Below are 11,044 nucleotides of genomic sequence, written 5' to 3' on the forward strand. Positions count from 1 at the left end.
AAAAAGGACAGAGAGAAATCACCTGTCAGTCAAATGGAGAATGGAGCAGCCCTTTTTCTTAAATGTGAAGGTAAACACAAAGCACCAGTAAAAGCTTCTGATTGGCTAAAGATAGATATGTGGTGCATGTGGAGTATGCTTGATCTTTCTGTTTTTAGAGGAAATGTGTGTTGCAAAACTCACAGTGAATATGAGACTGAATGGACACCCGGGGTCTCAATCTGAGGTCTCGGTCAGACCAGGACAGACAATAACTTATTTATACAATAAGTTTGGACAATAACTCCTCATGTGCTGGGAGGGGATCTACATCACAAGGACAGAACAAAATCACCTGTCAGTCAAATGGAGAATGGAGCAGCCCTTTTCCTAAATGTGAAGGAAAGGCGAAAGTCTCTGACTGAACAGAGATAGATCTGTGGCTCACATGGAGGATGACTGATCAGATCTTTCTAATTTTAGAGACAATATGTGTTGGCTAATATCTGGCTAATATTGAGATTTCTTCATGCCACATTTTCTTGATAACAGTGATGACAGTCTCAGGCAAATGTGGGCCACCACCAGACGTGAACGATGCAGATACAAAAGAAATGACGAAAGATGAATACAATACAGGGGAGAGAGTTGAATACAGCTGCTTTAATAAATACACATTGGATCTGCGTCCACCTTTCTCCAGATACTTGACCTGTGAATTGGGTAGAATGGAGAGGGAATATTAAGTGTTTAAGTAAGTATCAACATGCTTCACCATAAACACATCATGATGTAATCTTGTAGTTGAAGTTGTAGGTTATGATGATTAGTTAATGAATGTATATTGTGACACTGATAGTGATATGCTGGGTTTATTTCAGATCCCTGTACAGTGATGGTGGAGGAAATTAATAGAAGAGGAATAGGCCTGGCCTATGCTGATCGGCAAAAGATGTTCGCACCCCAAAGATATATATCTCTTTTATGTTTTTTTTTTTTTTTTTTTTTTTTTTTTTTTTTTTTACTGTCACACAAATATGGGGGAAAGGAAATACTTGTGTTATTCAACTTTTTTTTTACATTGTGCCATGTGCTCTGGGTTTTCTGCTGATTAAAGATTTGACCACTGAAATGCTTATATATATATTATATATATATATATATATATATCACACAATATATATATATATATATATATATATATATATATATATGACCATGATTTACATAAGACAGAGCAATAATATATAAAATATGGACCCTTTAATATTTATATGCATTAAACTGGAATGCCAGCCATGCTATATGAATGTGTACTTCCAGACAAGTCTATGTAAAATACATTGACGTTTTAGACTCTTCAAAATGAAACATTCAGCTAATATAATTGCACAAACATGGACCAAAATTTACAATTTCTGTTCCGATTAAGCCCATAAATTTTTTGAGGTTTTTTGTTTTTTACTACAAACTGAAGTCAGCGACCTGAAGAGGAGGGCTGACAAGTTTTCAGTGAATTGTTTTTTTGTTTTTTTTGTAGGCGGTGCAGAGTCCTGTTTGGTGGGACAGAGGGAAGGCAACGGTTGCTTTCAGCTACATTACACAGACTTCAAAGATTCATATCATCACCGCTCGAGACTGTTCATGAATACAGCTTTTGGAAAACAGGTAATCTGAGGTTTTCATCAGTTTTAATTTATGTTTAATACTACTGAAATCTTTGCATTGATTTGTGATAATTAACTAAATATTTGGTAGGTGATTCAGTCAATACTGTTCAGTTAATTAACTTTGTAAACTGTACGCTTGTTATGTTTTACAGCTTAAAATGAAATACTGTAAGATATTTCTCTTTCTTCTATTAATGATCATGGGTGTCTCAACAAATGCTCAAGGTAACACAATGATACACAGAGGAGCAAAACCAGATGTTTTAAACATCCAATTTGTTGAACAATATATAATAACATCATGTTTATATATCACATTTATTTATAATGCCAGTCTGAATTTATATATTGTTTTTGTTCATTTTCCATGAAAGTTCATTGACCATAAAACCCAAATGTAGGTCTAAATTTGAAGTAAAGTTAGCAGGCGTTAAACTGTTCTGCTCTGCTTTATTCCAGTAAAACTATAAAAGCTTTCTTTTAATAATGGTTTAATTTTATTCATTTTTCTACAGAAGTTACCTGTGAGGGTGAACAGCTCATCAATGTTGACATTGTAGTTGGAAATCCAGGTAAGGCTCCACCTTATAAACCTGGACGTATTTTAGTTTTTCGATGCACAGATGTGAAGCTGAAGATGCACGGCCAACGAACAATTGAATGTCTGTCAAATGGAAAATGGGATTATCCATATCCAAAATGTGGAGGTATGAAGAAATACTGCTATAATATACCTAAGTATTTAAGAATTGTTTTGTTGAAATGTTTGTCAACATGCAAATGTTGAAATGTTCATCATGTATAATAAATGTATGTACAAACTCCATCACCCTGAACATAGGAGCTCCACAGGGCTGTGTCCTGAGTCCCCTGCTCTACTCTCTCTACACACATGACTGCGTGTCTTCCCACAGCTCCACATCTATTATTAAATTTGCTGATGATACTGTGGTTCTGGGCCTTTTTTCCAACAATAATGAGACCGCATACTTGGATGAGGTAGAGAAATTAACATCATGGTGCCAGGACAATTGTCTCTCTCTGAATGTGAGCAAAACTAAAGAGCTGATTGTTGACTTCAGGAAGAGACAGCAGCAGCCCTATACACCTCTAATGATCAGCGGGACCCCTGTGGAGAGGGTGAGCAGCTTCAAGTACCTCGGTGTAAACATCTCCGAGGACCTGACTTGGACTACACACATTCAAACTCAGGTTAATAAAGCCAGGCAAAGACTGTACCATCTGAGACAGCTGAGAAAATTCAGGGTTTCACCTGCAATCCTGAAAACTTTCTATTCAAAGGGGCCATAGAAAAGCGTATTGACTCAGTGTATATCAGTGTGGTATTGGGAACAGCTCCAGTCATGACTGCAAAGCCCTGCAGAGAGTTGTGCGCTTAGCTGAGAGCGCATCTCAGGGTCTGCTCTCCCCTCTCTGCAGGACATCTACCTCAAACGCTGCAAAAGCAGAGCTGTTAAAATAATCAAGGACTCCATTCACCCCAGTAACCATCTTTTCACTTTGCTGCCATCTGGTAAGCGTTTCCGTAGCCTGATGTCAAAAACTGAGAGACTTAGGAGGAGTTTCTTCCCCCAGGCCATCAGGCTCCTAAACTCAAAACCAGCCTCTTAACATCTTCAGTCTCCACTTAATATTCACTTTATCAGTAAGACATTCATCATTCACTACCTCACATTGACATACTGTAAGTGTCAACCTGTTTGCACATTTGCCTCTTGTACATTTCCTGTGTATCTTATTATTTAAGACTACAGTTTACTTTCATGCACATTATTTTCCACTATATATTTAATTCTACAGTATACATCTCTTTAATATATTTTATATTTTATTCTTATATTTTTATTGTTTACTTTTATTTCATTCTTTCATAGCTATATTTATGTATATTTTCATCTGTGTTGTATTCTTTAATAATTGCACTGTCCATGGAGCGGACCTGACTCACATTTCACTGCTGGTTATATATGCTCTATATAATTGTGTATGTGACAAATAAAAATCTTGAATCTTGAATCTTGAATATATATATATATACACAGTACAGGTCAAAAGTTTGGAAACATTACTATTTTTAATGTTTTTGAAAGAAGTCTCTTCTGCTCATCAAGCCTGCATTTATTTGATCAAAAATACAGAAAAAAACACTAATATTGTGAAATATTATTACAACTTAAAATAATAGTTTTCTATTTGGATATACTTTTAAAAAATAATTTATGCCTGTGATGCAAAGCTGAATTTTCAGCATCATTACTCCAGCCTTCAGTGTCACATGTAACATCCAGTCTATCACATGATCAGTTTAGAAATCATTCTAATATTCTGATTTATTATGAGTGTTGGAAACAGTTCTGCTGTCTAATATATTTGATGAATAAAAGGTTAAAAAGAACTGCATTTATTCAAAATAAAAATAAAAAAATTTTAATAATATATATTGTAATAATATATTTTCTTTACTATCACTTTTTATCAATTTAACACATCCTTGCTGAATAAAAGTATTGATTTCATTTAATATAAATTTTTATCAATTTAAAAAATGTTTTGTGACCAAATTACTGACCAGTAGTGTATATTGTTATTACAAAATATTTATATTTTAAAAACATAGCTTCTTTTTTTTTTTTTTTTTTTTTTTTTTTTTTTTTTAGGTTCACTTTTTTATTCATCAAAGTATCCTAAAAAAGTATCACATGTTCTGAAAAAAATATTAAGCAGCAGAACTGGTTCCAACTTTGATAATGAGTCATCATATTAGAATGATTTGTAAAGGATCATGTGATAATGATCCTAAAAATTCAGCTTTGCATCACAGAAATAAATGATAATTTAAAAACAATTATTTTAAATTGTAATAATATATCACAATATTACATTTTTTTTCTGTATTTTTGATCAAATAAATGCAGGCTTGATGAGCAGAAGAAACTTCTTTCAAAAACATTAAAATAGTAATGTTTCCAAACTTTTGACCTTGTACTGTGTATATATATATATATATATATATATATATATATATATATATATAATATATATATATATATATATATATTCTTGATAAAAAAAAATTGAAAGAAAATAAAGTTAACATCTATGTGTTATTCATTAAAACATCTAGTATAAATACATAAAAAATTCACACATAAAACCAGTAATGACTAGTATTTAATCTCTCTCTAGATGTAACATGTCTTCTAAACACAAAAGAGAAAAACATCAAAATGGATCGATTCCCTGATTTTGAGTGTCCCGTCACACCTGGATATAATTTAACGTTTTCATGCAATGGTCAAGGACTGATTTTAAAAGGACAGAGAGAAATCACCTGTCAGTCAAATGGAGAATGGAGCAGCCCTTTTCCAAAATGTGAAGATAAACACACAGAAGGTAAAAATTTCTGACTGAGCAAAGATAAATGTGTGTTTAAAATGGGAGGTGTTTGATTTTTCTGATTTTTCTTTTTTTAGAAACAAAATGTGTTATATACAAAATGTTGTGATAAGACGAACACCGGGGGTCTGAGGTCTCAGTCAGACCAGGACAGACAATAACTCTTTCATGTGTTAGGAGTGGATCTACATTACAAGGACAGGAAAAAATCACCTGTCAGCCACATGGAGAATGGAGCAGCCCTTTTCCTAAATGTGAAGGTAAGGTCACAGGTTTACTTAGTCGAGTTTTATTAGCAGTGTCTGTAAGCATCACTATTGCTCATTTTAAAGTAGATGCTGAAGTGTGGTACAAAACTCATCAGCACACAAGTTTCTCTTCACTTGAGCCAAGAAGCAAACAACTAGCAACCACCCAGAACAACCTAGCAACAGCACAAAACAACCTATAAACTAGCACTGAGGTGACAAGTTTGCATGGATAAACAAACAACAAATTTCATTTCTAAATTTAATTTGGATCTAGTTTTTATTATAACATATTACATTATATCATATGTGTGCATATCATATAATTATATCATATTATATTATATTCTGAATATCTCTTCAACATATTGTCTTTTACTTAAACATTTTATTCAAATGACCTCATTCTCAAATTAGTAATTTACATTTATGACACGTTCTATGCTTTAGGTCAGACCACCAGTTGTGGGCCACCACCAGACGTGAACGATGCAGATACAATAGAATTGAAAAAAGATGAATACAATACAGGGGAGAGAGTTGAATACAGCTGCTTTAATAAATACACATTGGATCGGCGTCCACCTTTCTCCAGTTACTTGACGTGTGAGCAAGGAGAATGGAGAGGGACTATTAAGTGTTTAAGTAAGTATGAACACTCTTCACCATAAACACATCATGATGTAATCTTGTAGTTGAAGTTGTAGGTTGTGATGATTAGTTAATGAATGTATATTGTGACACTGATAGTGATATGCTGGGTTTATTTCAGAGCCCTGTACAGTGACGGTGGAGGAAATGAATAGAAGAGGAATAGACTTGGCCTATGCTGATCGGCAAAAGATGTTCGCACCCCATAATGATTACATCACCTTTGCGTGTCAGTGGGGCAAAGTTTTAGCAGGTGTTAGAGAACTAAGACAACAGTGTGATGATGGAGTGATGACTTTACCTGAGTGTGTGGGACGGTGGGAATAAAGCATTGCTGAAGCAACAAAAACAAATGTAGCAAATAAAAACATATTGTTCCCAGTTCAATTTCTAGATTTTGGATTTATTGCAAGTAAAAATAAAGAAATGCTAAAAGCAACATATAAATTGTGCATGTTAAAAGCTACACTAAACATTTAATGCCAGCTAAGTGATATGTACAATATGTATTAAATAAAATAAATTATTATTGATAATAATAACAATAATAAAAAGAAAAAATAGGCACAGACCATAGTTTGTGTTTAAGGGTGCTGCAAATTGTCAAAAATGGATGGGATATATTTATCAATGTTTGCTTTGAAAGGTGAGATTTTTGTTTATTTTAACATCCTGATCATACAGTTCCTTTGCTTCTTCTTTCTTTTTCTTTTTTTTTTCTTTTTTTTCTTATTAGCCTAAATAAGCTGACAAAATACACAATTAATGTAACTGTTAACTTAACTTACTTTACAACTTCCCTTAAAAAAATCCCTTAAAAAAAAGAGTGCATGAGATTTGCAAATAGAGCATAACTGCTGAACGTGTTTAAGGTTTAGCAGAAAGAGTGCTTTATTCAACAAATTGGTTTAAGCTAGTGAGAATTTTTGCTGTTTGCTTTGAAAGGTGAGATTTTTGTTTATTTTAACATCCTAATCATACAGTTCCTTTGCTTCTTCTTTCTTTTTTTTCTTTTTTTTTTTATAATTAGCCTAAACGATTCATTATCTGAACAACCATTAATTATAAAAGTAAATATATTAAACACAAAAAACTTAGTATTTATAACATTTCAATGTCTACTTAACGTATATAGTTCATGTAACGCAAAAACATAAGTTACAAAGTGAACTTAAGTGTATGCATAAATAAAATGAAAGAAAATAAGTCATGACAACTATTAGTAAAATCAGGGGCGCTGGACTGGGGGTAAAACCAGTACTGATTACCAGGGCCCCAAAGGAAGAGAGGGCCCTTGAAAAGTCTGGAATATATTTTATTTTACATGGATATTTTCATTTATTTTACATGGATATTTTCATTGCTGTTTCCTGCCAAGGAGTCATTTTGTGAAGGACATGTGAAGACGGTGAGAAGGGGTAAGCTAACTTTTTTTGAAAACTAAGTATGATATTAGATCTTGGCAATTTACCATCAATGAACCCCTTGTTTTGTGTATGTGTGTGTGTGTGTGTTAGGGGGTGAAGAAACGTTCATTTCTGAAACGCAACGTGATGTAGATGCTGAAAAGAGGTAACGTTAAGCTTACTTAATTTGTCTCTTAACGTATAACGTTTACCCCGTTTATTGCGTTTGAGATAAAAAAGGAACTTTAAACTTAATTTCTGAATAATTATGCTTCAGTAATTAGAAACGTGTTATGAATACTTATGAAAACGTCGAGTTTGTACGTGTAAACCCATTCCCGATTAATAATAATAAAAAAGTTAGGTCACTAATGTTCTCATGTTCTCTATAAGTGGCAGTCCAGGCCAGGGCGCAAGTTAATTTTGAGGTTTGGTTTATATTATATTCTAAAATATATGCTACATGTCAATATGTATGCATGATAATTAAGTAATGGTGATTAGCATTCTCCAATTAGCTTTAAAACACTCTTGTCACAGTATAAATTTCAGGTCATTGTTGTGGTGTATAGATTTTTATTTTCTCTTTCAAAATTAATTTTTCTTCCAACTTCATTTTCCATCAGCAGTTTCACTGTCATTATAGATGAGTTGGTCAAATAATGCCTTATTTTTTCACAAACTCTATGGAGTCACTGTATAGTTGTGATTTTGTGTGTATGCATCATAACAAGCTGCATTTTGTTTTACTTTTCAGACCAGCCCTGTGGAACAACGTAGAGAAGTTGTAATTCTATGCTTAATTGTCTGCCTCTCTGAAAATCCTGAGAATCTCATCAAGCACCATCAGGTGAGCATCTGAAATTGATCGAAGTTACTCTCCAAACCTAAATAAACAACTTGTATAAAGGCAGTTAATTAAATTAAACCAACATAGATAGAAATAAAATGAATGGCTGTAAGTCACTTATTTTATTTTAAAATATAAATGTCTATTTCAAAATCTTATTTTTTGTGTTATTTAACTGCAATGTATTTTTTGCACTAAGAAACAATCTGAAAAAATATAAAGTGGTGTTGTAGGTAAATACACATTTTGTTAGTCTGTTTTTTTATTTTTATTTTTATAGGATACTCATGGGAATAAGGAGGAACTGGAACTGCTCACACTTAAAATCATCAAGAAAGGTGGCTCAACAGATGATCCATTACAGACTGGGATAGTGCTGGAAGGCATAGAGGTGATGACGAGATTGGCAGGTGTTGCGAAGGCTTGTGTTTTTTCTGCTTGGCCTAATTTAAGCAATTAATCTGAGTTACCCCCAAAGAGCTCAATGAACAATGTTTGTCTGCAACTGTTTGATTACATTCTTATTTCATTCTTACGATGTTTTTTGTGTGTTCCAAAAGTAAATGTTAGAAAAATTGTTGCAAAGGGTGAAAAAAAGTGACCTATTGTAGACCTATTGTGTCTTACAAACAAGAAAGAAAGAAAATGCTTTTTTTTTCTAGTTTTATTAGGAATTCTGTACAAAATTAAATGCTGGAATAATGTAAATCCTTTAAGAAGTGTTGCAAAGGGTTAAAAATCAAGGAATTAACCTGTTAGAAATGAACTTCTATTTGTATATTTGTCACATTTTGTTGTACATTCATGATGTGTGGTTTTAGGCTTCACTGTTGCTTTGCAGGCTGTCAAAAAAAAAAAAAAACATAAATAAACTGAAATGCTTTGTGTAATTTGCTTGTTTAATTTAAGATATTAAATGTACTGTAAGTAGACCAATAGCTGAAGATCTAAAATCAGTTAAAATGTTAAGTTGGTTCAACTCAATTTTTAAATATATATGAGCTTAAATGTTATGTTAACACAACTTGAAATTACTTGGTAGATTATATAATGTTGAATATTTTAAGTAAAGAATGTTGAGTGAACTCAAATATTTAAGTTCATATAACAAAGATTATCTAGTTTATTTTAAGTAAAATTGTTCCAAGTTGGGTTTACTTAAAAAGTTTGTTGCAAAAATGGTGCATATATATTTTAAGTAAATCCAACACATCATTTTTACCAGAGTAAATAAGCTGACAAAATACACAATTAATGTAACTGTTAACTTAACTTACTTTACAACTTCCCTTAAAAAAAATACCATATTGTTTTACATTTACAGTTTTTCTGAACTGCTAAAACCCAATCTCTAAACCAAATTCTCACTAGCATAAACCAATTTGTTGAATAAAGCACTCTTTTTGCTAAACCTTAAACACGTTTAGCAGTTAGGCTCTATTTGCAAATCTTATGCACTCTTTTTGCAAAACTCTAAACACATACACTTAAACACTTATCACACTGTGATGCAACTGAGCGCATTTCTGTTTTTGCAACGCATTTCTTTATTTGTTTGTGTTGTGAGCATTTGCAGTGTGTTTTTGATTTGATGGTGTGTGCAGCACATGTGTTGTCAAACTGATTAATATGATTAATATGTTTTATGTGGAGCAACTCATGCACACACAGTCAACATCGCTTCAGAATACAGCTTGAAATTCAAACTATTACACCGAGTTTGGTTTCCTTTTACATTCAACTATTTCCTTCCATTTTATTTACATTTTGGGGTTTTACTAACTTAAAAGAGGTTGAATAGAATAAATTCCCTCTTTTAAGAAAACTCTTTTAAGCATTTTATTTAAATAGAACTAAGTCTTAGATGAACCAAAAGTAATCGGTTTACTATATACTAGAGCAGGGAATTTCAAATTGGAAACAAAATATTCAGAAACATCATTTTTACAATTGTCAAAATTTACTTAATTATGTTTAACACAATATTTTTTACACATTTATATATATTTTTTATGATTACTGTTTTTTTGTTTTCTTTCTGCTTTTTAAAGAAATCGTGAGAATATTTGTTGGGATTAATCTATTCTACTCAGAAAAAAGAAAAAAAGTATTTAACATTTGTTTTAAAAAAAAAATCTGCACTAGTTGAAAACAAATAAGTTCTACAGGACGTAAATGAGAGTGAAATTATTTTACAGTTAAATCAGTTTGTTATATCTTACATATAATAAAATAAGTTAGCTCATTTATTTCCTATACTATATACTAAAGACAGTATTGGGGAAGTAACTAGTTCAGTCATGACAACTCTCGGAAACAGTTTGTATAACATTTTATGAATGTAAATGGAGATCTACATAGGTTTGGTATTGGCGGACTAGATCTACTACATTGCTGCTGCTGCAGAGCAAGTATGACTTGCTTCTGCAAAAGAACATAAAGACATGCTGCTGCAAGAAGAGAGAGAGGTAGATCCCTCAACACGGCAGAGATACACAGAGCTCAAAGTGAACTTAATCTAAGACAGTTTTGCTGAACAGGGGTGAAGCAGGCTGGATGGATGTGCTTCCGGGCAATGGGCATGGAATTGCTGAAATTTAAAGTGTGAAAGCGTGTCAGCTTTATTATTGATATGAGGTAAGAAGGTAGCTTTGAGGATAAAATTGTTAACGCAAATCCATGTGAGATGTCTTATTAGACGGTTGATAAAGGGGTTATCGGAGTGGCTTTTGAGGATATTGACTGTGGATTTGTCACAAAATATTTTTCGAAATATTTTTGCGACACCATTTGTTTCCCCAAAGCAGACAGGCTATGACAATA

At 32.6% G+C, this 11,044-nt stretch overlaps 1 protein-coding gene and 1 long non-coding RNA gene across 3 annotated transcripts; both read left to right on the forward strand.

The window, feature by feature from the left end:
- Window positions 1-1,489: 1,489 nt before the first annotated feature.
- LOC109059361 (coagulation factor XIII B chain-like) lies at window positions 1,490-6,352 on the forward strand. 2 transcript variants are annotated; one of them, XM_042754293.1, is made up of 6 exons: window positions 1,490-1,647; window positions 1,802-1,874; window positions 2,165-2,356; window positions 4,857-5,063; window positions 5,765-5,959; window positions 6,087-6,352. In XM_042754293.1, the coding sequence occupies exons 1-6, from the start codon at window positions 1,624-1,626 to the stop codon at window positions 6,290-6,292; spliced, it is 897 nt and encodes a 298-aa protein (XP_042610227.1). In that variant the 5' UTR covers window positions 1,490-1,623; the 3' UTR covers window positions 6,293-6,352. The 2 variants fall into 2 exon arrangements, with proteins under 2 accessions (XP_042610227.1, XP_042610228.1); XM_042754294.1 differs by having other exon boundaries at window positions 2,258-2,356.
- Window positions 6,353-7,481: 1,129 nt separating this feature from the next.
- On the forward strand, window positions 7,482-8,648 carry LOC109104713. Its single transcript, XR_006159319.1, has 3 exons — window positions 7,482-7,537; window positions 8,129-8,221; window positions 8,502-8,648. It is a non-coding gene; the product is annotated as an uncharacterized LOC109104713 (long non-coding RNA).
- The last annotated feature ends 2,396 nt before the right edge of the window (window positions 8,649-11,044 follow it).

Source organism: Cyprinus carpio, unplaced genomic scaffold (genome assembly GCF_018340385.1).
Source record: "Cyprinus carpio isolate SPL01 unplaced genomic scaffold, ASM1834038v1 S000006486, whole genome shotgun sequence".
NCBI classification, from domain to species: domain Eukaryota; kingdom Metazoa; phylum Chordata; class Actinopteri; order Cypriniformes; family Cyprinidae; genus Cyprinus; species Cyprinus carpio.